General features: G+C 45.0%; 1 protein-coding gene across 1 annotated transcript; it reads left to right on the plus strand.

Moving 5' to 3' along the window:
• Positions 1–26,433, plus strand: LOC101741290 (solute carrier family 22 member 3). The gene is made up of 7 exons (XM_004924363.5): positions 1–647; positions 4,652–4,847; positions 5,882–5,982; positions 19,766–19,917; positions 20,876–21,502; positions 25,339–25,520; positions 26,125–26,433. The coding sequence occupies exons 1-7, from the start codon at positions 475–477 to the stop codon at positions 26,296–26,298; spliced, it is 1,605 nt and encodes a 534-aa protein (XP_004924420.2). The 5' UTR covers positions 1–474; the 3' UTR covers positions 26,299–26,433.
• Positions 26,434–27,734: the final 1,301 nt, after the last annotated feature.

Raw genomic sequence — 27,734 nt, forward strand, 5'->3', positions numbered from 1 at the left:
TTTCTACGTTGTTCTACCACTGACTGTTCTCATGCTGTAACTCCTTCTTAGATAATTGAATTATTTTTTATTAACAAAATTGTTCGATTCAAAAATTTATTATTAAACTAGTAAAGTGTATTTTCGCAATATCACACAAACTGTTTAACCAAGACAAACAGATAACAAACATTATAACTACAAACACATATCATTTTATATTTGTAGTCTCGACAACTGTTTGACAATTCAGCACTTTTAATTAGAAACATTTGAAGCAATTGAATCCTACTAGTTCATTTCAGTCTGTGAATTAGTCGTAACCGAACAGATACGTGTATGAATAAAAAATAATTATACGTACAGAGATAAACATGCGTGTGTGTAAATAAATATAGCTGAAAGTATGAAAATTTAAAGAAGAAAAATAGTGAGATATAATCGTATCGATTTGTAAAGTTAATCTTAATTAAAACGGTACGCGTTTCTTTAAAAATGACCAGAGAATCCGCTAAAAACGTGGAGAAGGGATCTTGTCAAGTTTCTGACATATTAGAAGTGTTCGGACGCTACCAAATATTTCAATATGTACTCATCTGTTTGCCGTCGGTTTTCGTTACGATGATCGATATTAATTACGTCTTCGTAGCCGGTGATTTGGAATACAGGTGAGTTCAATTAAAGTTTCAAAAAATTTACTTCAATTCAATTTTTACTGGTAGTAGGACCTCTTGTGAGTCCGCACGGGTAGGTACCACCACCCTGCCTATGCAAGTGCGTGAAGCAGTAATGCTTTTCGGTTCGAAGGGTGAGGTAGCCGTTGTAACTATACTGAGACCTTAGAACTTATATCTCGAAGTGGGTGGCGCATTTACGTTGTAGATGTCTATGGGCTCCAGTAACCACTTAACACCAGGTGGGCGGTGAGCTCGTCGTTCCAACAGCTTCCAACAGCAACCTATTGCTTCTTGGCGGCAGAGGAAGGCAGGGTGGTGGTACCTACCCGTGGAGGCTCGGAAGGCGTCCTACCATAAGTCAAAATTCTACCCAAAAGCAGTTATGCATGCTTAATCAATGGGAGACTAATGAAATTTTAAATTCATGTCTCGACGGCATTCACATTGTATTTATAGCCCCGGCAACCACTTAACACCAGATGAGCACCCGTCAGCGCAATAAAAAAATGTTAACGAGCACTATTAAAAGACAAATAATAATTTAAAATAAACTTCAATCAAATTCTAAGCAAAATTATAACAAAAAACGAAGAAAACATACTTAATGTGTGTATTCTATAAAAATATTTTTATATAAAGTACTTACTCATTGATACCATGTTTGCATTGATACGTAATATGATCTATTACTTATTGTCATGAATTGTGTGTAAATTAATATTGTTTTACAAAAACAAATATTTTCAATTTGTCGATAATGATTGCTTTACCATTACGTGAGATTGCGATGCTCAATAGTATTTTAAAAGTCATTATTATCGCTGTGAAAATATTATACTAAAATAAAATTCTTGGTCACACTGCGATTAATGATAATTCCTAATCAGCATATGTCTATGAAGTACATATTTAAATATGTAAAAAGCTTAAAGAGCTGTAAGCTTAAATCAAAGTTTTAAGTTTGTTCTGTGAGCGCTAATTTGAATCTCAGACTCAAAAGGACTATTTGAGATAATTTGGAGGTTAATTCGTTAATTATTTTTGGTCCTTTCACTATTTGTACACTGACTATAGTCTTTCAAAATACGCTACATATTTGTGACGTGGACGACGGAATGCAAGACAAGACAAGAAATCGCTGCTATGATTGAAATATTTGAATTATTACCATGAAACTATCGATTTACTGAAAGCCGAAACGGTCACCAGAAAACCTAAAGAGCCGATTTATGAACAAAACGGGGGCTGAATTAACACGTTGAATGCGTTATGCGAATTAAAAAGCCCCATACGCGACTTTACCCTGGAGTGACAGTCAAAACCTTTCGCTCAGTTCGAGAGGCGACTACGTCCACGTTCCCGTCGCTTGCGATGAAGGGTTCGGCGAGTAAGCTAACCCACAGACACAGCCCACTGAGTTTCTCGCCGGATCTTCTCAGTGGGTCGCGTTTCTGATCCGGTGGTAGATTCAGCGAAGCACGGCTCTTGCTAGGGCTAGTGTTAGCAACGCCCCCAGATTAAGAGCCCTGAGAGCTCACCTACACGCTAGGTAACGCTGGTATAGCCTCTTAAGGCTAACAGCTTAGGTAGGAAAAAAAAGAGAACGTCCCTATGGGTGTCGGCATTATCAAAAGCGGAGGCCTACCAGATCTCATACGTAATGTAAAGAAGTACAATCTTGCCTCGAAAATACCTGGCAGAGTCAAAATTTTAACTTCGCGTTATTTACAATAGTTGTAACAATAACGTTTGTATCCACGTAAGTTAATCGGTTTGCCGGACAACACCGGTTTGACAAGCGACCTTATTCTTACGACACTATGTTATCCTGGTGTTAAATTCAAATAGTTCGGACATATCAACGGTATTCTAATGCCATAGTCTATATTCTCCTATACCTATATAAGAATTATTTATGGACAAACTTGCTGTGAGCCGTTAAATCCTTCGTAACAAAATGGTTTACCATTAGTCTATGTGATTCTTAATATTTGTCCAATGCATGAGAACAAGCTGTCGTCGATTGCGATTTGTCACAAGTATATATTCACGATAATGTTAATTATGAAGAGCTATGCCGTGAACTTACTTCATCATCGTCATCATCAGCAGTCCACTACTGGACCTCTCCAATTGCTCGCCACTAAGCACGACCCTCAGCTTCTCTCATCCAGCTTCTGCCAGCCACTCTGCACAGATCATCACTCCACCGAGCCTGAGGTCGTCCTGCATTTGCCAATTAGCGGTCTCCACTCAAGAACGCGTTTACCCCAACGATTATCAGTTTTCCGGCTAATATGCTCCATTGCCATTCCAGCTCATTGCCATTTCAGAGTACTAATCCGCTGTGCTATGTTGATAAGTTTGGTTCTCTATCGGATCACCTCGTTCCGGATTCGATCGTTTAGAGCAACTCCAAGCATAGCTCGCTATGCGACTTTAAACTTGTGGTCCAGCACACCCGAGAATGTCCTGAGTCCCCTGAGTGTCCACGTATCGGCTCCGTAAGTCATGATAGATATGACGCACTAATTAAAGACTTTCGTCTCTGTGTATAGTGTGTGAATAGACGACGAAAATACTTAATTACCAATTGGGTTTTCAAATGTTTTAACTAATAAAAATGGTTAAAAACGGTACGTACAATCGACAATTGGCTTAAGCGAATACGAAGGTCCCCCTGATCAATTGTCGTAAGCCAAAGTTCCACATGCAGCCCAATTTACGTTCTGATATATTGCTCGTTTAAAAAAAATAAAGCGTATTTTCAATCGCTTCAGTAAACAAGTGATATGTTCTCTTGTTGCGATTAAATACTGTAGAAGTAAAACATTATATTCGAAACAATCCAAAATACACATCGCTCAATTATTGTTACGTTTTCAAACCTTGTCTTGTAGGTTCAAGAATTATAAATCTATAACAAACTCCAAGTGTCTATGCTTAGTTCGCAACGGAATCTTCCCGTCACCGTCCTCGTCGAACCCGTCGCTTGCGACGAAGGGCTCGACGAGCAAATTAACCCATAGACACAGCCCACTGAGTTTCTCGCCGGATCTTCTCAGTGGGTCGCGTTTCCGATCCGGTGGTATATTCTGCGAAGCACTGTTCTTGCTAGGGTCAGTGTTAGCGACACTCCGGTTTGAGCCCCGTGAGCTCACCTACACACATAAGGATGAAGCTGAAATAGCCTCTCAAGGCTATCAGCATACGCAAGAAAAAAAAAACCGGATCTTATGGACGTTAATAACGCTATACCGTTGTTACCCAAATCCCACGTTATGTGAGTTCGGCGCAGCATTTTCTTTTATCGTGCTGCAAAGACAACCCTTCTCCGAAATGCGCTAGTCGATATAGGACGGTAGCCAAAAAAGTACCTTCGCAAAGAAGAGATGGGTTTTTCCAATTCTAAGCCGGGAACCGAACGTTCGCAACACAAAGAACCGGTATTATAGGATCAGATATTCCCGATAGCAACGATAGAGTGTCGTACAGGCTCCAATCAGAATCGTCAGATCAGGTAACTGCGGTCACTGGATTCTCTGTTGCGACCGCCCTGAGAGAAGCCGAAAACCGAAGGAAATGGAAGCTGATGGTACAAAGAGCCACGAAGGGCTTTCAGGGACACGACCTTCAGCAATGAAGTATGCGACTAAGACAGAGGCGGATTATCCGTAAGGCAAACTAGGCACGTGCCTAGGGGCGTGTAGTTACAAGGGGCGCGCGAGCTCAACATTTTTAAATAAATAAAGAAAATAACTTATCGACGATTAAGAACTAAATGCCTAAGCTAAATATCCTGGTCTACTAAAGTCTGGGGTTTGATGATACAACGTCATCGTAATTGCAAAAACAACTAGTTAAATTTTATAGTATTATGATGGCCATTTACGGTCGGTACAGGGGGGCTGATAAAGTGATTGCCTAGGGCGCTCTAGACCTTTAATCCGTCACTGGACTAAGAAGAAGAATAATACAAGTGCTAACGCTTACAGGTGCCGAGTGAACGAATGCGAAGACACGAACTCCACGTCAGCGTTTCCGACCTGGTGGCCGAATTCCACTCGGGACAGATGCATGAGGCCCGTACTTAAGCAAGGCATTAGTTCTTGTACAAACGAGAGCTTCACTCCCCAATTGACGGAGTGCACAGAATGGATTTATGAGAGCAACAACACCATTGTTGCTGAGGTAAATTTGTGTTTTTCTATTAGGTACGATCTTAAATGCCGTCAAAAATACGTACAAGCCGTGAATCGCCTAACATTTCTGAGGATTCCCCTTTCTGCGAATCACAGTTTGAGTTTCGGACCCCACTATGATCAATCCAAAAACCATCTATAAACCTGGGTAAAACAAACAAACATTTTTTATCTACCCGTAATGTAGCGCAAAAACAATTAACCCTTGTTCCTTGGAGGCTAAAAACTCGAGGGGTCACTTAACTATTTGTGACTACATTACGTGTAAGGCAACGTAGACACATACGATTCTCAATTTCTTTCGTACAACTTATGTTCAAGTCTTATAACCGGAACACCTTTTTCTCTTGCCTCAAAAATAGTGTAGGTATATTAACGTTTTTATTATTATCATCCTTGATTTATAGCATCATCTCACTTTTTTTGGGCATTGGTGGTTAAGGCGATTACAAAGCTTAAGACTTTGAAGATATAGCGAGGAGGCAGAGCTTTTTGTAGGAATACGTATGTAGATTTTGACATTTCAATGGTGTCGACGTTGAGTTTATTTGAGACTGGTCAAGTTGTAGAAATTAAAAGTGCTTTTTTGTTTGTTGCTTAGATGGTTGAACGAGCTCATAGCCCTGGTGTTAAGTGGTTACCGGAGCCCATAGACACCTACAACGTAAATGCCGATACCCACCTCGAGACATGAGTTCTTAGGTGTCCGTTTTTACAGTACAACGACTGCCCCGTCCTTCAAACCGAAACGCATTACTGCTTCACGGCAGAAATAAGTAGGGTGCTGGTACCTACCCGTGTGGACTCAAAAGACGTCCTACCACCAGTGACTTTTTTTTTTATTGCCCTTGTAGGTAGACGAGCATACGGCCCACCTGATGGTGAGTGGTTACCGTCGCCCATGGACTTCAGTAAAGCCAGAGGCAAAGCCAAACCTCTGCCTACAAGTCTTAAAGTGACATCTTAAAGTTCATTACTGTTATTAAAAAATTAAAAATAAACTAATTACCATTATTGTTACAGTTAAACTTGGCATGTCAACCATGGAAATCGAATCTGATTGGCACAATTCACTGCATCGGCATGCTCGTTTCGATGTTCGTCTGCGGCTGGCTGTGTGACAGGTCGGTTGATGTTGTTTAATACTAGCGACCCGCCGTCGCTTCGCTTCGGGAACTGTAGTTTATCATTAACTAGCTGACCCAGCAGACTTCGTAGTGCCTCAATCGATAAATAAAAGACCTAAACTTTTGTATAAAATAAACTTAAAACAAACAAAATGAATCCGTCCGACGGGGGTCACATCAAATGAAAAACAAAATTGTTACTTTTATTTAATTCCGAGCAATTTCTTATTTATCTACCTTTTAAACCTTCTCTGGACTTCCACAAATAATTCAAGACCAAAATTAGCCAGATCGGTCCAGCCGTTCTCGAGTTTTAGCGAGATTAACGAACAGCAATTCGTTTTTACATATAAGTATATAGATAAAATGAGACGGCCGATATTTTTTTCCTACTTACTTGACAATTATCGTTATTAATATTTTGCGTAATTCACACTATCTTTATAAATTATAGCCTATGTGTTATTCTGATGTGTCAGCTATATTATTGTAAAGTTTCATCAAAATCCATCCAGTAGTTTTTGCGTGAAAGAGTGACAAACATACATCCATACATTCTTACAAACTTTCGCGTCTATAATATTAGCAAGATTAGGCCGTCAGCGCAAAAGTTGTTTAAACTTACAATAGTTGGTATGGAGATAATGAGGTTTGATTTTACTTTTAAACTGCTTCATAGGCAAAAACAATACGCGCCAAAATAACGTTTACAAATCCATCTGTTATCTACGAGTGAGTGATATAATATGAAAGATTGTGGGTTAGATCACTTTTGCGCTGACGGCCACATACATGACACATACTTTTTTTTTATAGCTTCTATTGAAATACGTACTCAACAAATGTTCACGATTGACTTCCACGGTAAATAACATCGTGTAATAAAAATTAAACCCGCAAAATTGTAATTTGCGTAATTACTGGTGGTAGGACCTCTTGTGAGTCCTCACATGTAGGTACCACCGCCCTGCCTATTTCTGCCGTGAAGCAGTAATGCGTTTCGGTGATATATGAACACATATTTGAAACCCCTGCTCAGCTAGTTGTTGGTGTATAATAGAAACATTACGAGCCAGTAGTACCTGTGCCAGTCGATGGCTGGCAGATCAAAAGTGGACGAACAGACAAACACGCTGATTTTGTGCAGGTACCACCACCCCGCCTATTTCTGCCGTGAAGCAGTAATGCGTTTCGGTTTGAAGGGTACCTACATGTGAGGACTCACAAGAGGTCCTACAACCAGTAATTACGCAAATTACAATTTTGCGGACTTAATTTTTATTACACAATGTTATTCCTTCACCGTGGAAGTCAATCGTGAACATTTGTTGAGTACGTATTTCAATAGAAGCTATAAAAAAAAATTAACAATAAAAAAAATGAAAAATAATAATTTGATGTTGACTTTAGTCCACTGACATGACAACGTGAAAGGCGCTCCTCGCCTTCAGACACGCAGTAAAAAGGTTTATAGTCCTATCACACCCAGAACGCACCACAATTTCTTGGTATTGCTTAGCCTCTTTCCATGCCTCGACCAATTCGAACGAGAAAAACCTTTATCACTTAACTAAATAATTAAAAATGATTAAATTCGCACAGTCTTTTTTTTTTTTTTTTTTTTTTTTTTTTTTTTTTTTTTTTTTTTTTTTTTTTTTTTTTTTTTTTATTTTTTTTTTTTATGATTGAAAGTTTACTGGTGGCCCGAAGGCCTTTCCAGTTTCACCAGGACAGGTGGGCGAGCAAAGGCTCAGCCAAGAGGGGTGGGATTTGCTAACAACTGCCCGAGCGCCTCCGAAGGAGACCTAACAACTCAAGAGCAATTGTTTCGCGAATGAGTCTACTACCGGATCGGAATCGCGACCCGCTGAGAAGATCCGGCGAGAAACTCAGCGGGCTGATGCATGGGTTAGGTTGCACGTCGACCTCTTTGTCGAGTTCGACGAGTACGGTTACCGGGGTCCCTAAGCCTGCCCCTAGTATTAGAGCTGAAGGCATCTAATGCAAAGGTTATTGGATCTGATGGATCCGTAAGGACGTGTCTAGGGCGTCGACGGTGACTGGCTCCTGCATGATCAGGATTCGGGGAGTAGTCAGCGGCGGCAACGATAAGGCGATTATCATGACGCATAGCCTTATCGAAGTATCGTTCCGACGCTGACTTCATGTATTTCCGAATTGATTCGAGGCCCAGGTCGTCGTGTAGGTCAACGTTCCTCACGAACCACGGAGCCCCGACAGCTAACCTGCAAAAGCGGGATTGTAGGGATTGGAGGGTGTCTATGTGTGTGCGGGCCGCGTGAGCGAACACCACACTCGCGTAAGTCATGACGGGCCTTATGCAAGTTTTGTAAAGTGTCACCTTGTTCCGAAGGGACATTTTACTCCGCTTACAGATCATGGGGTAGAGTCTACCGAGAATAAACGCGGCACGGTCACGGACTGATTTTATATGCGGGCGGAATGTCATCGATGCATCCAGGGTAACGCCCAGGTACTTGACCTTCTTGGCCCAGGGTATGGGTTGTCTAAAGAGAGTAATCGGGGGTGTGAGATTCCTCCTCCTAATCCGGGAGGAAATCCGTGTGGAGCTTCCCCTCTGAAATAGCACCGCAGTACTTTTCGCTGGGTTGATGTCTATGCGCCATTTTCGGAACCACTGTCCTAGGGCTAGGGCTGCGCTCTGAAGCTTCTTCGCGATTAGGGACTTATTTCTACTAGAATAGTAAACAGTCGTGTCGTCGGCGAATAAAGCTAAATGGGTCGGCGGCGACCGGGGAATATCGTTGACGAATAAGCTAAATAGGAGGGGTGAGAGGACAGAGCCTTGCGGGACTCCAGCTGTGAGAGGTCGTGGGGAGGAGCGGGTTCCCTCGACTCGATATCGAAAAGAGCGGTTCGACAAGAAGTCCCGTATGATGAGCACGAGACTATCCGGCACGCCCATGTTGAATAGTTTGAAAATCAAACCATTGTGCCAGACTTTGTCGAACGCTTTTGCGACGTCGAAGAAGAGAGCTCCCGTGTATAACGGTTTTGGTCGATTAAGCCCCACAAGAATGTGCTCCGTGAGGCGGTGCACCTGTTGAACGCATGAGTGATTTGTACGGAATCCGAATTGTTCATCGATGAGAATGCCCTTGGATGAGACGAAGTCTCTGAGGCGTTTGTAGAGCAGACGCTCATACAGTTTGCCTAGAGACATGAGGAGGCTAATCGGGCGGTAGCTCGTCGGATGATTTTTTGGTTTACCGGATTTATGTATGCCGATAACGTCCGCTTCTTTCCACACCGCGGGAAAGATACAGTTCGCCATAGCGGCATTGAAAATAGATGCCAACATCACGATGAGTTGGACGGGTAGAAGTTTAATAACGCGGTTAGATATACCGTCGGAACCGGGAGCCTTGCGAGGACGTAGGTCTTTGATCAAGTCTTTAACTTCCATCGGGGTGACGGGTGGTAACGCATCCGATGGTGGCAAGGAGGCTCTGCGTTCTACCTCACTGTCTACTAATTCTACATGAACAGGGTCCACGGATTGAGTGCTGGGCGTGCACTGGGTTTGCAATGTATCGGCCAGCAGCTCTGCTTTTTCGTCATCATCGAACGCCGCGAGTCGGCCTGAGGGGCCTACGAGGGGGGGCATAGTTACTACCGTATCCGATTTGAGAGTACGAGCTAAGCGGTAGTAAGACCTTTGGGAGGGCGCGAGTCCTTCTAAGAAATCAGACCATCTGGCATCTCGGACTTCGGCGATGCGAGACTTTACGTCGCGTTGTAGGGCACGCATTCGAATACGATTTTCCGCGGTAGGATACCTGTCGTAGGCGCGTATCGAGGCGTTCTTAGCTCTAAGGAGTTCCCTAATATCGTCGGACAATTTGAAGCGGTGAAGGAAGTCCTCCGCTACAACTTGTTTCGATGACCTATCTAATGTCGAGGTGATGTGTGACGTTAAGATGTCTATGGCTTCAGCGGTATCCTGAGGAGACGGGATTGAGTCCGGGTTAAACGGGAGCGATGGTGGATCAGATTCAGCCAGGCTGATGCCCAGCGTGTGCCAATCCACCACAGTCCTCGTGACGGGAACGGAATCGGGAGCGCGACCGAGCTTCATAACGACGGGACGGTGGTCTGAATCTAACTCTGAAACTACTTCGATCGAGTGTAAGCGCAGAGTTACGTTTTTTAATAACGCTATGTCGAGTATATCCGGGCGATGCGCGATATTTAGCGGGTAGTGAGTCGGGGTTAGCGGAGCGACGATATCGAAGGCGAGATCATCGACTAACGCGTCAAGGCGCCTGCCATTCGGGGTTGTGGTGTGTGAGTTCCACCTGATGTGTTTACAATTTAGGTCGCCCGCCAGAATGACAGAGCTCCCCATACCGAGCAGCGCCTCGATATCACTGCTTAGAACGATCTTATCCGGTGGAAGATAAACGGACGCGATAACGATCGGCGCGTGTCCCGTCAGTGAGATTCGGCACACTGATGCTTCGATATTAGCGAGCGCGGGAGGATCGAGCGGGACGCAATGCAGGGCTCTTCTATAGTAAATGACGGTACCACCACCACGGGCAGAGAGCCTGTCGTTCCTGACCATGTTATAGTTCGCGATTTTAGGGTCACGGCGCGCGGGCTTAAGTAGGGTCTCCTGCACTAAAAAGATATCAATTTGATGGTCACGCAAAAAGTCAGAAACCTGATCACGTTGATTTGCGAGACCGTAAGCGTTAAAAAATCCTATCGTTACGGATAGGGGCTTTATTCTACTTATATACGCCATTGATTACCGGCGGAGTGAGGGGAGGACGTACGTATTTAATGACGCGTATACGTCGGCGTATTCCTGCACAACGGCGATAAAGTGTTGTGCAGTGGAGGCAGCGCGAATGGCGTCGCCCAAAGCGTTAACGCGCTCAAAGTTGATCGACTGAAAGAAGTCGATCGCTAAAGCGAGATTTTCGGACGCGGTCGGAGGGCAAGTCGCGGGAGAGGGACGAGTCGCGGGGGCGGGACGAATCGCGGAGGAGGGAGTTGTAGCCGTGTTCGTGTACGGCAGCGGTTTTGCCCAGGCCGAGACACTGGGCACCGCCGCCGGAACGAACGCTGGCTTAGCCTGCGACGCAGAGGGTGCCGAGGCTTTGATATCTGGGCCGGAAGCTCGGAGGCGGTTTTGGCGGGCGACGCGGCGATTTATTTTAGGGGCTCGGGGGCAACCACGGTAATTCGCGGGGTGACCCTGTGTTCGACACAGGACGCAGCTAGGCGGTTCCGTCGCGGTTTTTTGGTCGCGAGCGCAGAGGGCCGTGGCGTGATCGCCCAAACACTTAACACATCGGGGGCGCGCGTGACAGTTACGGGAAGAGTGCCCGTACAATTGACAGTTATAGCACTGGCTAGGAGTGCCTTTTTTATGGGGGGCTTCGACAGCGATACCAGAGAGCCTACAGACGGTCTGTGTGTTAAAGATTTTCTTACCCTCGGGGGTAGGCTGGAGAGCGACTAGAACCATATTATATGGCTCCCTACCGCGACCGGTGTGCATACGGTGCACAGAATTCACTGGTAGGCCTTGTTCTAACAGGTCGGCTTTTACGAGCTCTACATCTAACTCTTTAGGGATTCCGCGTATTACAACGCGGAGTTCGCGCTCCTCCTGGAGCGTATACGTATGGAAACTTATACGCTCCTTACGGAGGTAAGAAGAGAGGGCCCTATGGTCGTCGGGTGTTTGAACCTTAATTTGAATGCCGTTCGCGAGGTTACGGGCATTCGTGAAATTTATATTTTTGGCCTTAAGGGCTAGGCAAACTCGATCCCAAGCTGCCTTCTCCTGAAGGATAACCGGGGGAGGGGTCTGGGTTTTATTTTGTGCCACCGGACGCGGCGACGGAGTGGCACGGGCTGGGGGCGCAACGGGAGTCTGAGGGCGGGGGCGCGACGCGTTCACGGCTTTGCTAATTTTAGCGGCCGCGGGAGCTCGAGACTCCGCGGCACGCTTCTTACCCTTCTGTACCAGGGTGAATCCATCCGTCGATGAGGCGGGGGCGAGGTCGACCTCCATGTCCGAGTCAGAGTCGGAGCACGAGGAGGCGGGTGCAGGCGACCTACGAGCAAGTGTAGGTGTTTTAGAGGGCGCGACGGAGGCCGCGGATGATCGCTCAGCTGAAACGATGGTCACGGCGGACGACGCAGCAGCTTTTCTCGCCAGTATAGGCGACACGGGAGCGGCAGGCACGACAGAGGCTGCGGTGCTCAATGCAGAAGCTCTGCACGCAGGTACAGGCGACGCAGGAGCAGCGAGCGCGGCGGAGTCCTCGAGAGGGCTCGCAGTGTGATTGGCCTTGAAGGCCAGAAACTCCGAGGCGAGCTGTGGGTGGCGAAGTCGGAGGAATTCCGCGAATACAGCGTCCATGATCGCTGAGTACCCAGGTGGGGCGGCCCCGGGTCTTGAAAACACTCGCCTTGCGGCGAGGCCCCAACTTCTCGGACCTGAGTGGTTCTATTGAACACAGGTGGCAATGCGGCGCGATTACTACAGGACAAAGAAAAAGCACAACAAAACAGAAATTACGAAACGAAACAAAACAAATAAATACTTGCAGGAAACCACTTTGTCGGCAAATGTTCCACGAACACAAAAATAACTAAAACAAAACAAATAAAAGCTTCCAGGAAACACACTTGGTCGGCAGATGTATCACGAACACAGGCCGCGCGAACAATGGCCGGGCTAACAAAAGCCGGGCGAACAAAGACCGGGCGATCGAGTGGACGATGAGCACGTCCGCACGTGACGGGTGCCTCTATCGGAATGATTTCGCACAGTCGTCAGGCAAATTAATGTACCCACACAAAGGCATATTTTGTCTGTTATTAATAACATTTTAATATTTTATGAAACACTAGATGATGAGCTTTGCACAGTTTTTTTTTTATAAAACGTCATCTTGTTGTGTCTTTAAAGCAGTTAGTTGCTCTCAATTGAGAAAAATAGTATTGTCATTCGCCAATAAATGTCGGGAAGAGTCATAAATTTGATTATCGATAAAGTTGATTATTGAAAACACGAATAAAACAACATTTTCTGAAAATAAATCGTAGCTAGATCGATTGATCGCCCCCGAAATCCTCTGTATACTAAATTTTATGAAAATCGTTGAAGCCGTTTGCGAGATTCAGATTGTATACAGGTGTATAATAATTGCTCGTTTAAAGGTATAAAATAAGATGTCTCTCAAACAGAAATAAGCAAATGGAAAAACCAGTCTGTATAGTATTAGATCTGAATATACCGTTACTATATTATCTTATATTTGTTTTGTTATTAACAAAGTAAATAATGTGATTCTAATTATTGCAAAAGTCTTATGACTAGAAGATCCATGTAGGAAAATAAATGTGTGATGTAATTCACGTGTGTGTTACAATTATGTTGTTTGCCATTTGGATCAAATTTTTTCATTATCTTTCAGAAGGTGTAAATATTTATATAACAGAATAACAGAAAAACGAATAGGTAAATTTGATATGTTTATCTTACGATATTTAACGAATTTAAATATCACTCTAATTTAATGTTTATAATAATAGCATATAAATCATAGAACCAAAACGGATTAAGTAATGGGACACCAAAGGAAGACACACAAAAAAACTGCCCATATTAATCCTACCTATACACTGGTAGCCTAAGAGGCTATTCCAGCTACGTCCGGACTGGTAGGTGAGCTCACGTACTCAACCTGAGAGAGTCATTCCGATAGAGGCACCCGTCACGCGCGGACGTGCTCATCGACCACTCGATCGCCCGGCCTTTGTTCGCCCGGCTTTTGTTAGCCCGGCCATTGTTCGCGCGGCCTGTGTTCGTGGTACATCTGCCGACCAAGTGTTGTTCCTGGAAGTTTTTATTTGTTTGGTTTCCTTTTGTTATTTCTGTGTTCGTGGTACATCTGCCGACAAACTGTCTTCCTGGAAGTGTTTAATTGTTTTGTTTCTTTTTGTTATTTCCGTTTTGTTGTGATTTTTCTTTGTCCTGCAGTAATCGTGCCGCATCGCCACCTGTGTTCAATAGAACCGCTCAGGTCCGAGAAGTTGGGGCCTCGCCGCAAGGCGAGTGTTTTCTAAGACCCAGGGTAGCCCCACCTGGGCACGTAGACATCATGGACGCTGTATTTGCGGAATTTCTCCGGCTTCGCTACCCAAAGCTCACTTCCGAGTTTCAGGCCTTCAAGGCCGATCACACTGCGAGCCCTCTCGTGGACTCCACCGAGCTCGCTGCTCCTGCGTCGCCTGTACCTGCGTGCAAAGCTTCTGCATCGAGCACCGCAGCCTCCGTCGTGCCTGCCGTTCCCGCGTCGCCTATACTGGCGAGTAAAACTGCTGCGTCGTCCGCCGTGGTCGCCGTTCCAGCAGCGCGATCATCCGCGGCCTCCGTCGCGCCGTCCAAAACACCTACTCGTAGGTCACCTGCGCCCGCCTCCTCGTCCTCCGACTCTGACTCGGAGATGGAGGTCGACCTCGCTCCCGCCTCATCGACGGATGGATTCACCCTGGTGCAAAAGGGTAAGAAGCGTGCCGCGGAGTCTCGAGCTCCCGCGGCCGCTAAAATTAGCAAAGCCGCGAACGCGTCGCGCCCCCGCCCTCAGACTCCCGTTGCGCCTCCAGCCCGTGCCACTCCGTCGCCGCGTCCGGTGGCACAAAACAAAGCCCAGACCCCTCCCCCGGTAATCCTTCAAGAGAAGGCAGCTTGGGAACGAGTTTCCCTGGCCCTTAAGGCCAAAAATATCAATTTTACGAATGCCCGTAACCTCGCGAACGGCATTCAAATTAAGGTTCGAACATCCGACGACCATAGGGCCCTCTCTTCTTACCTCCGTAAGGAGCGTATAAGTTTCCACACATATACGCTCCAGGAGGAGCGCGAACTCCGTGCCGTTATACGTGGCATCCCTAAAGAGTTGGATGCCGAGCTCGTCAAGGCCGACCTTCTCGAACAAGGCCTACCGGTTAACTCCGTACACCGCATGCACACAGGCCGCGGAAGGGAGCCATATAATATGGTTCTCGTCGCCCTCCAGCCTACCCCCGAGGGTAAGCAAATATTCAACATCCGAACGGTCTGTAACCTTTCCGGGATCGCAGTCGAAACCCCACACAAGAAAGGCACACCTAGCCAGTGCCATAACTGCCAATTATACGGGCATTCTTCCCGTAACTGTCACGCGCGCCCCCGATGCGTCAAGTGCTTAGGCGATCACGCCACGGCCCTATGCACTCGCGATCAAAAAACCGCGACGGAACCGCCTAGCTGCGTCCTGTGTCGAACACAGGGTCACCCCGCAAATTACCGCGGATGCCCCCGAGCCCCGAAAATAAATCGCCGCGTCGCCCGCCAAAACCGCCTCCGAGCTTCCGGCCCAGACATCAAAGCCTCGGCACCCTCTGTGTCGCAGGCTAAGCCAGCGTTCGTTCCGGCGCCGGTGCCCAGTGTCTCGGCCTGGGCGAAACCGCTGCCGTACATGAACACGGCTACAACTCCCTCCTCCGCGATTCGTCCCGCCCCCGCGACTCGTCCCTCTCCCGCGACTTGCCCTCCGACCGCGTCCGACAATCTCGCTTTAGCGATCGACTTCTTTCAGTCGATCAACTTTGAGCGCGTTAACGCTTTGGGCGACGCCATTCGCTCTGCCTCCACTGCACAACACTTTATCGCCGTTGTGCAAGAATACGCCGACGTATACGCGTCATTAAATACGTACGTCCTCCCCTCACTCCGCCGGTAATCAATGGCGTATATAAATAGAATAAAGCCCCTATCCGTAACGATAGGATTTTTTAACGCTTACGGTCTCGCAAATCAGCGTGATCAGGTTTCTGACTTTTTGCGTGACCATCAAATTGATATCTTTTTAGTGCAGGAGACCCTACTTAAGCCCGCGCGCCGTGACCCTAAAATCGCGAACTATAACATGGTCAGGAACGACAGGCTCTCTGCTCGTGGTGGTGGTACCGTCATTTACTATAGAAGAGCCCTGCATTGCGTCCCACTCGATCCTCCCGCGCTCGCTAATATCGAAGCATCAGTGTGCCGAATCTCACTGACGGGACACGCGCCGATCGTTATCGCGTCCGTTTATCTTCCACCGGATAAGATCGTTCTAAGCAGTGATATCGAGGCGCTGCTCGGCATGGGGAGCTCTGTCATTCTGGCGGGCGACCTAAATTGTAAACACATCAGGTGGAACTCACACACCACAACCCCGAATGGCAGGCGGCTTGACGCGTTAGTCGATAATCTCGCCTTCGATATCGTCGCTCCGCTAATCCCGACTCACTACCCGCTAAATATCGCGCATCGCCCGGATATACTCGACATAGCGTTATTAAAAAACGTAACTCTGCGCTTACACTCGATCGAAGTAGTTTCAGAGTTAGATTCAGACCACCGTCCCGTTGTTATGAAGCTCGGTCGCGCTCCCGATTCCGTTCCCGTCACGAGGACTGTGGTGGATTGGCACACGCTGGGCATCAGCCTGGCTGAATCTGATCCACCATCGCTACCGTTTAGCCCGGACTCTACCCCGTCTCCTCAGGATACCGCTGAAGCCATAGACATCTTAACGTCACACATCACCTCGACATTAGATAGGTCATCGAAACAAGTTGTAGCGGAGGACTTCCTTCACCGCTTCAAATTGTCCGACGATATTAGGGAACTCCTTAGAGCTAAGAACGCCTCGATACGCGCCTACGACAGGTATCCTACCGCGGAAAATCGTATTCGAATGCGTGCCCTACAACGCGACGTAAAGTCTCGCATCGCCGAAGTCCGAGATGCCAGATGGTCTGATTTCTTAGAAGGACTCGCGCCCTCCCAAAGGTCTTACTACCGCTTAGCTCGTACTCTCAAATCGGATACGGTAGTAACTATGCCCCCCCTCGTAGGCCCCTCAGGCCGACTCACGGCGTTCGATGATGACGAAAAAGCAGAGCTGCTGGCCGATACATTGCAAACCCAGTGCACGCCCAGCACTCAAGCCGTGGACCCTGTGCATGTAGAATTAGTAGACAGTGAGGTAGAACGCAGAGCCTCCTTGCCACCCTCTGATGTGTTACCACCCGTCACCCCGATGGAAGTTAAAGACTTGATCAAAGACCTACGTCCTCGCAAGGCTCCCGGTTCCGACGGTATATCCAACCGCGTTATTAAACTTCTACCCGTCCAACTCATCGTGATGTTGGCATCTATTTTCAATGCCGCTATGGCGAACTGTATCTTTCCCGCGGTGTGGAAAGAAGCGGACGTTATCGGCATACATAAACCCGGTAAACCAAAAAATCATCCGACGAGCTACCGCCCGATTAGCCTCCTCATGTCTCTAGGCAAACTGTATGAGCGTCTGCTCTACAAACGCCTCAGAGACTTCGTCTCATCCAAGGGCATTCTCATCGATGAACAATTCGGATTCCGTACAAATCACTCATGCGTTCAACAGGTGCACCGCCTCACGGAGCACATTCTTGTGGGGCTTAATCGACCAAAACCGTTATACACGGGAGCTCTCTTCTTCGACGTCGCAAAAGCGTTCGACAAAGTCTGGCACAACGGTTTGATTTTCAAACTATTCAACATGGGTGTGCCGGATAGTCTCGTGCTCATCATACGGGACTTCTTGTCGAACCGCTCTTTTCGATATCGAGTCGAGGGAACCCGCTCCTCCCCACGACCTCTCACAGCTGGAGTCCCGCAAGGCTCTGTCCTCTCACCCCTCCTATTTAGCTTATTCGTTAACGATATTCCCCGGTCGCCGCCGACCCATTTAGCTTTATTCGCCGACGACACGACTGTTTACTATTCCAGTAGAAACAAGTCCCTAATCGCGAAGAAGCTTCAGAGCGCAGCCCTAGCCCTAGGACAGTGGTTCCGAAAATGGCGCATAGACATCAACCCAGCGAAAAGTACTGCGGTGCTATTTCAGAGGGGAAGCTCCACACGGATTTCCTCCCGTATTAGGAGGAGGAATCTCACACCCCCGATTACTCTCTTTAGTCAATCCATACCCTGGGCCAGGAAGGTCAAGTACCTGGGCGTTACCCTGGATGCATCGATGACATTCCGCCCGCATATAAAATCAGTCCGTGACCGTGCCGCGTTTATTCTCGGTAGACTCTACCCCATGATTTGTAAGCGGAGTAAAATGTCCCTTCGGAACAAGGTGACACTTTACAAAACTTGCATAAGGCCCGTCATGACTTACGCGAGTGTGGTGTTCGCTCACGCGGCTCGCACGCACATAGACACCCTTCAATCTCTACAATCCCGCTTTTGCAGGTTAGCCGTCGGAGCTCCGTGGTTCGTGAGGAACGTTGACCTACACGACGACCTGGGCCTCGAATCTATACAGAAATACATGAAGTCAGCGTCGGAACGGTACTTCGATAAGGCTATGCGTCATGATAATCGCCTTATCGTAGCCGCCGCTGACTACTCCCCGAATCCTGATCATGCAGGAGCCAGTCACCGTCGACGCCCTAGACACGTCCTTACGGATCCATCAGATCCAATAACCTTCGCACTAGACGCCTTCAGCTCTAGGAGCAGGCTTAGGGACCTCGGTAACAGTACTCGTCGAACTCGACAAAGAGTTCGCCGTGCAACCTAACCCATGAATCAGCTCGCTGAGTTTCTCGCCGGATCTTCTCAGCGGGTCGCGATTCCGATCCGGTAGTAGATTCATTCGCGAAGCAGCTGCTCTTGAGCTGTTAGGTCTCCTTCGGAGGCGCTCGGGTAGCTGTTAGCAAATCCCACCCCTCCTGGCTGAGCCTTTGCTCGCCCACCTGTCCTGGTGAAACTGGAAAGGCCTCCGGGCCACCAGTAATCCTTCAATCATAAAAAAAAAAAAAAAAAAAAAAAAACCTGAGAGAATTTGCTAACAACAGCCCTAGCAGGAGCAGTGTTTCGCAGAATCTACCATCGGATCGGAATCGCAACCCAGTGAGAAGATTTGGCGAGAAACTCAGTGGGCTGTGTCTATGGGTTAGTTTGCTCAGCGAACTCTTCGTCATGATCGACGAAGAGCTTAAAAGCACCGAGAATGGATGCGGGGGATCCGACAGAACATAATGAAACCTTCCTTACTAGCACATTGCAATGGATATATGGAGATATAAGGAAGGTTGACGTCAGGCAAACAAGCGGCCGGTCGTAAAACTCATACCAAATCCCTATTCATAATAAGGGTACCTACATTCTGCCCCACTCTCACATATTCTTCTCACTCATTGAGCTCACGGCTCACCTGATATTAAGTGGTCGCCAGATCCAATAGACGTTAACAACGTAAATGCCTTCACCCACCCAGAGACATGAGTTCTAAGTTCCAGTATTCAAAGCACCGCCGCTGCCCCGCCCTTCAAACAACTGCTTCTCGGCAGAAATAGGCACGGCGGTGATATCCACCGGTGCGGACTCACAAGAGGTCCTACCACCAATAACTACGCAAATTATAATTTATCGGGTTTGATTTTTATTACACGATGTTATTTGTTCACCGTGGAAGTCGAATCGTGAACATTTAGTGGAAGTGGAATCGTGAACATTTATTAAGTACGTATTTCATTAGAAAAATTGGTACCCGCCTGCGGGATTCGAACACCGGTGCATCGCGCTAAATACGAATGCACCAGATGTCTTATTCTTTAGGCCACGGCAACTTCAAAACTCCACCCAACTCTATGTCTTATATTTTAATAATTTTGTGTATTGTAGGTACGGCCGGAAGCCAACCCTGGTCGTATGTGTGGTGGGAAGCTGCATCGGACAGCTGAAGAAATTCGCCACCACATGGGACCTGTACATCGTCATAGAGTTTCTCGAAGCGTGTTTGTCCGGTGGAAGCTACACTCCTGCTATGGTCCTATGTGAGTATCCAGCTGGATTCTCAAACGAAAATAACGTTTGGTAGTAATTTTTATTGAGCAATGGGGTAAATTAAAGCTAAACATACATCGCGGCAGAAATGGTACCTACCCGCGCGGAATACAATACGCCTTACCACTACTAATAAAAAGGTATTCACGGAAATTGCAATAGCATCGCACCGCCCGCCACCGGAGTAGAGTTAATCCATACTACCTGGAGCCACTGCCTTCATCCACAGTGCGTTTCTAGAGATCTTTTTTGCCACATACCATCCGGCTTTGGAATGAGCTCCCCTCCACGGTGTTTCCCGAGCGCTATGACATGTCCTTCTTCAAACGAGGCTTGTGGAGAGTACTTAACGGTAGACAGTGGCTTGACTCTGGCCCTAGCATTACTCAAGTCCATGGGCGACGGTAACCACTCACCATCAGGTGGCCGTATGTTCGCTTACCTACAAGGCCAATAAAAAAAAGTATTTCGCTGAAGAATTAAAATTTAATTTAATTATTACAACAATTAAAGGTAGAGTTCACTATCACAATTCCTGCTCTTGAGTCGTTAGGTCTTCTTCGGAAACGCTCGGGCAGCTGTTAGAAAATCCCACCCCTCCTGGATGAACCTTTGCTCGCCCATCTGTCCTGGTGCAACTGGAAAGGCCTGCGGGCCATCATTAATCCTTCAATCATAAAAAAAACATTGTGTTTCTACATAGGCACATATTTATGATTATCGGTAGGCACCATTAATCCTTCAATCATAAAAATACATTCTGTTTCTACATAGGCACATATTTATGATTATTGGTAGGCACCATTAATCCTTCAATAATAAAAAAACACTCTCTTTCTACATAGGCACATATTTATGATTATTGGTAGACACAGGTAATCCTTCAATCATAAAAAAAAAACATTCCGTTTTTTCATACTTAAGTATAATTATTGTTGTTTATTACAGTGCTAGAGATATGTGGTAGGAAGCATAGGATCTTGTCGGGCGTTCTCTTCGCCTACTTCATCTACCTCGGGGAGTCGCTGTTCGCTTGCATCGCCATGTTCGCGCCTTACTGGAAGACGATCGTTACGATCATATACAGTCCTTTGGTTCTCTTCGTGTTCTACTTCTTCCTGGTCCACGAGAGTCCGCGGTGGTTAATCGTGAAAGGGAAAACCGAGCAAGCGAAAGCCGCCCTCCGCAGAATAGCCGAAGCGAACAAGCTGGATTTGAACCACGAGGAGTTTGATGACCTGAATGAGGCGCAACTGAAACAGAAGTTCAATATAACAGACGTCGAGGTCAAGGAGAGGTTGGCAGCTGTCTTCATGTCGAAAGAGATCCTCAAGAGGCTATTAGTTTCGACCGTGTGCAGGTTCACGGCTAGCTTCGTGTACTATGGGCTGATGATCAACTCCGTGTTGCTGCCCGGGGACAAGTACACGAACTTTCTGCTGGCGACGATCATGTCGTTTCCTGGGGAGCTGATCTCGTTGTATCTGATGAACAAGATCGGAAGGAAGCTGCCGCTCATGGTCGGGTACGTGATGAGCGGCGTGCTGTGCATTGGGTCAGGATATGTGCCAGACTGTAAGTACACGACATTACACTGACCCCCGTATCTTTAGTCGTTCACACGAGCTTAACTCGACTCGACTCAACCTCCAACGCGCGTTTTGGTATGATTAGTCGTAAAAATAAACTCCACTCAAACGTCCTTGGAAAATTTTCCTAACCGGAGTGAAGTAAGCGAACTGTCAAGTCAAGGTACGTCGCGACGTACCTTGAACGTTCCTCAAGGCTGGTTTTCTATCAATGTCCAAATAGTATGTGGATTTCCGCATATTTTGATAATTTAAGTTTGATAATATTTATTAATAAAGTAAATAGTTCGAGGTTAGACATTTGAAACTCTTTATTTTATTTACCTACATAAGAGACATATTTTGCTTACTACCTGATAAATAAAGTCAATGCGATTATAAGTTTTATTTATATAATAATAAACTGGTAGTTGTGGAAAAGCACTTCAACAACACGATGCAACCAAAATCACACAAAAGCGGCGAATAAAAATACAAAGCCGGATCCGAAATCTAAAATAATAATAGGTTAGAAAATAAATAATACACTTTCAGATTTACCGCACGCACACATATTTACGAATAACTCAGCAACCAAAACATCAAACAAGTTCATCTAGTGTCAAACAGACAGCGGCAGCTTGACTTTGACAAACAATGACCATAGACTACAGAACTCTATGGGTTTGATGCTAGCTTGATCAAATTTTCATCATTATTACCTCGCTCGAGGACAGTTGAGGAATATTGTAATGGTCGACTAAAAATACCAAACTCGAGTAAGTTTGGAGGGAATTCTCGAGCATCATCGGATGAGTTAAGAGTGGAGGACTATTTTACGAAACGTCTAAAGATACGGGCATGACAGTTCGCAAGATTATTTAAAAAAAAAATGTTTTAAGGTTGTTCACAACTAAGATTGTTTTAAGATTGTTTTATCGACATTTTTAATAGAAGCAATGCAATATACGAACGGAAGCTATGTAGGTTTTATACATAGACCTATATAGTAGGGACACGACATATTGTTCTATACGTACAATTGCTTATATAAATAGCACCCATTTTGAAGGCACACACATAAACATATATCTATCTCGTTCTTACTCAGCACTTTAACTCGCAGGAAAACAATATAACAGTATTTCAGTGCGTACATAAAATGAAACATGAATATACGTAAATATCTCCGTCTCCGTCTAATGAGGCCGAAAATCCGCCATATTGAGCGCACCAAATGTCATTGTCACGTCAGTTCGGCCGTCTGCTTTGGGTTGTACATTATTTATTGACTTTGATATCGATTTAATATGATTGCTTATATAAAATTTCATATTTTATCATGCTTAAAACATACAAAAATAATAATTAAAACGTATTTTATAGGATCTCAAGAAGGTCGATGCCCCAAAACTATTATCTACCTAGTCATAAATTCTGTCACATGTTTAATGTAAAATAATTGAAACAAGTTTATTCATTATGTAACCATTCATATACCAAAATGAACTTAACAAAACATAGATTCTTATGACATTAAAGTTTATTCAAAATGACCTCCGGGATTTTGAATACAGGCCTTCAATCTGCGCGGCCAGTCGACTATCGCAGCACGAACGAGGTCCATGTCAATATCGGCGGCTGCCTTAATCAAGGATGTATTGAGTGACTCCAAATTGGGATGAGGCTTTGAGCACGCCTTTTCCTCCAAGTGTTGCCATATCTTGTAATCTAACGGACTCAAATCTGGACTGGAGGAGGGCCAGTCTTCGTGCCGGATGAAGTCGATTTCACGCGCCGCCAGCCAGTCTTGTGTGCTCTTCGCTCTATGAGCTGGCGCCGAATCTTGTTGGAATACCCAGTGCCTGTTATTGAACATGGTATGAGAAACAGGTTCCACAAGGTTCGTCAGGACTGTATTTTGATACACAACTGTATTCGTTTTTACACCTTTATCAGAAAAATGTACCTCTGTTAAGCTCCAATAAGAAACTCCCAACCATACCATGAGCGAGGCTGGAAAATGACCTCGTTGGACACGCGGAATACGGTTGCTCGCTTCTTCACTACTGTGTGCGTACACCTTATCATTTTGTTTGTTGTAGCTTTCTTCTACGGTAAAATTTTTTTCATCCGAAAAAAGAATTTCCCGATATTTTTTTCCCGCGTACCGCTTCAACAAAGCGCGGCATCTCTTCAGTCTCAGGTCCATTAGACGAGCATTCAAACGATGTCCTGTTTTTCTTCGATATGCCCGAAGCCCTAAGTCTTCATTTAACACCCTTTTCACCGTGGTTCTGCGTAACCCCATCTGAAGGGCCAACAGTTTCTGCTTACGTTTGGGATTTCTTTGAATTCGCGCCTTCACAGCTTTTATCACTGCTGGAGTCCTAACAGACCGAGGGCGACCACTTCTTGACCTGTCATCTACACTAGAGTCTTTATTGTATCGTTTGATGGTACAATAAACGAATCTTTTGGTTATATTCAAATTTTTCAGTATGTTAAAAATTTGAAATGGCGCGTAACCGCAACGATGCAACGCAATAACTGCAACACGGTCTTCTTTAAGCGTCCACTCCATATTTAAAAATGAGTAAAATTCTAAAAGTTATACATTTTTATTTTCATGAACAATTCGAAATTCGAATTCAATAAACTTTTTTGTGGCCAGCATTCTAAAAGAAAAGTTTTTACTGTGTGACAATACTTATGACCTGACTAGTTATATATACAGGCAAACCTGGGTAAGTGAGAACTGGATAAATGAGAAAACTCTATAAGTGAGAGTAATAGCCAGGACCCGTCATTTTAAGCTCCCAAAACCACTATTAGCGAGAAACAGAAACCTCTGTAAGCGAGAGTCGTTTTTCCCTCATGGACCTCCGTAAGTGAGACTGCTACGTATCTATACCTCTATAAGCGACAATCGAACTTTATTTATTTATATTATTTAGGAGGAACAAATGACAAAACAAATTACAAATTTAACATCTTCTATTTTATGACTCATTCTTAACTTTCGTGGAACTTCCTACCATTGTTTTTGTATTGTTTTCTCGTCAATATTGAAACTATTCTATTTAATGGAACTAAATAACGTTGTTATTTTATCGCATTCTTTTCGAATGGACACGTGTGCCTGTGTACCGTCCTGTTTGTCGGACTTACTCAGTTTATCGTTAATTAATTGCGAAGGAAAGTTCTGTTCTGCATCATGTCAAAACGGAAAATTAAAGTACTGTCATTAAGTGATAAACCTAAAATAGTGAATGCGTTTGAATCCGGAAAATCTCGAAATGAAATTCAGAGGGTGCAATAGTGAGAAACTCGGGTTAGTGAGAAACCTCTATAAGCGAGAATGAGATAGTGCTCCCTTGAACTCTCGCTTATCCATGTTTGACTGTATTTAAATTCATTATGGAGCCCTCATCACCATTTTTCGGTCGGAATCTATTGATCATGACACTAATCATAAATACCTCTTTAAAATATGTCATCAAAACATATTTAGACATTCTGTTTAGATATTTCGGGAAAAAGGCTACCGACAAAATCTCTTCGGAACTATTTATATAAAACACTATTGTAACTTCGTTAAATATTTAATAATTAAGTGATTTTAGAGAGGAAGTCACAAGGAATGACGTTTGTAATTAATGAATAAATGTTCTGTAGGTGTTTTTTTTTTCACGTGGTCCCTTGATAAGTTTACAATTTGAATCACTCTCAAGTGAAATTGCAGCTCAGCTAATTTTTTAGTCTTAACAATTTTACTATCTTGCCTCGCATTTGTATTAACCATAAGTAAAGAGATTTAATATAACTTTTTTATTATTTCAGCGATGACTTGGGCGAAAATCTCTCTATTTCTATTTGGAAAAATGGTGATAGCCGCCTGTTACACGGGAGCTATCACGTACACGATGGAGTTGTTCCCGACCAGCGCACGTGGATCCCTACTCGGACTAGGCTCTTTCGCGTCCAGAGTCGGAGGAATGCTGGCCCCTTTAACACCAATATTGGTAGGTACTACATTTATGAAATGTTCGGTGATTCTCTTACACCTTAATTTCAAGTTCACTATTTAGTTGTCATTATATTATTTACTAGCGACCAATACCGTCTTTACCATAAGGGCACACGGGGCCCGTGCCCAGGGCCCCCATTCTCAGGGGGGCCCGAAAGACCGACAATTTACCTCACACGTTTATTCTCAAAACATTTTTGTCGGGCACATTACACTTTTTTCACAAATCAGTAATCAGAAGGTATTTACAAGGCATATGCTATGCCTATAATAGAAGATTTTGCTCAACAGAAATCCCGAAAGAAACCGTTATCGAAATCGTAACCAAAAAACCAGCAGCATTCTAATATCATTAATGACATATTATATCATACTGTATTTGATTACCTACAATAAATGGTCATACTCTGTAAAAAAATGTTATTATAATTCGCTTTTTTTACTTTCCAAAAGGGCCTCAAATCCTTGTGTGCCCAAGGGCCCCATCCTAGCTTAAGACGTCCCTGCTAGCGAACCGCCCTCGCTTCTAAGCATACATAGGGACAGAGAAAGCGACTTTGTTTTATACTATGTAGTGAAGTATAGATATTTCATTACAGAGCACAGTATCGCCGACTTTACCTTCAATCTGCTTCGGTTGTTCGGCGGTGCTCTCCGGGGTATTGCTGACGCTGACGCCGGAGACCAAGGAACTCCCTCTCATGGACACCGTGCAGCAAGTCGAGGACAGCATCAGGAAGGCGAAAGAGATAGAGAGATCACAGCGCACATAAGCCTCTACATAGTCTCATGATGATCATGTTTTCATCAGCCCCACAGACAAATCGTCGAGTTCTTTTTAAAATATAAGCTCTATGTTGGTTTTTTTTTTTAATTTTGTATAATTATAATTTATTTTTTTAACTTTATTTCATTTTTATTACTACCTACCTATTGTTGAAAAAATACAGACTCAATCTTATTCTTTGACCGACCGAGCGAAAATTCGTCTAATTTCTTATGAATTAGATGAGGTCACCTCAAATTAAGCGGTATACGGAGCCAATAGATATCAATCTCCCCTCACCTACCCTTGTGAAACTGAAAAGCCCTCCGGGCCTCCAGTAAACACTCAATCACAAAAAAAAGATATCAACAACGCAAAATGCCGCCACCTACCTTGAGACAATCGTGTAATAAAAATCAATCCCGCAAAATCATAATTTGCGTAATTACTGGTGGTAGGACCTCTTGCGAGTCCGTACGGGTAGGTACCACCACCCCACCTATTTGTGCCGTGAAGCAGTAATGCGTTTCGGCTTGAAGGGCGGGGCAGCCGTTGTAACTATACTGAGAACTTAGAGCTTATATCTCAAGATCCCGTGGCGCATGTACGTTGTAGAAGTCTATGGGCTCCAGTAACCACTTAACATCAGGTGGGCTGTGAGCTCGTCTACTTATCTAAGCAATAAAAAAAGGCAAAAGTTCAGTCTCAGCTTTACAGTACCACGGCTAACATACAATCAGTATTCAGAGCTGCTGTTAACCGTGAGCAACAGTAACTGCATACCATAAGCTGCTGTTCGCTTCTCGTGTTATCTAGTCAACAAAATAGTTATAACCAATCTTTCACTGAAGCTTTGTAACGGTGGTAAGTCGTCGTGGCCTAAAGGATAAGACGTCCGGTGCATTCGTATCTAGCGATGCACCGGTGTTCGAATCCCGCTGGCGGGTACCAATTTTTCTACTGAAATACGTACTTAACAAATGTTCACGGTTGGCTTTCACGGTGAAGGAATAATAACATCGTGTAATAAAAATCTAACCCACAATATTTGCGTAATTACCGGTGCCAGGACCTCTTGTGAGTCCGCACGCGTAGTTACCACTCTGCCTATTTCTGCCGTGAAGCAGCCGTTTCGGTTTAAAGGGTGGGGCAGCCGTTGTAGCTATACTGAGGCCTTAGAACTTATATCTAAAGTTGGATGGCGCATTTACGTTGTAGATGTCTATGGGCCCAGTAACCACTTAACACCAGGTGGTCTTTGAGCTCATAATAATAGCTCATCTAAGCAATAGAAAAATAAATTTTTGGTGCTTTAATTCTGTCGTAATTTCGTATTTATCATAATTATACTTTAAGCAATCGGAGGTGCTCTGAATAATGTGTATCAACAGAGGTGTGTCACATACGCAAGCTCAACTAACAGCACATATTTTGATTAAATAA

Source organism: Bombyx mori, chromosome 3 (assembly GCF_030269925.1).
Source record: "Bombyx mori chromosome 3, ASM3026992v2".
NCBI lineage: Eukaryota > Metazoa > Arthropoda > Insecta > Lepidoptera > Bombycidae > Bombyx > Bombyx mori.

Excerpts from the sequence above, each read along its gene's own strand:
- LOC101741290 (XM_004924363.5), top strand. The coding sequence starts at position 475 with ATGACCAGAGAATCCGCTAAAAACGTGGAGAAGGGATCTTGTCAAGTT. Across the intron at positions 4,848-5,881 it reads ACAACACCATTGTTGCTGAG|TTAAACTTGGCATGTCAACC; the intron begins GTAAATTTGTGT and ends TTATTGTTACAG. Across the intron at positions 19,918-20,875 it reads CACTCCTGCTATGGTCCTAT|TGCTAGAGATATGTGGTAGG; the intron begins GTGAGTATCCAG and ends TGTTTATTACAG.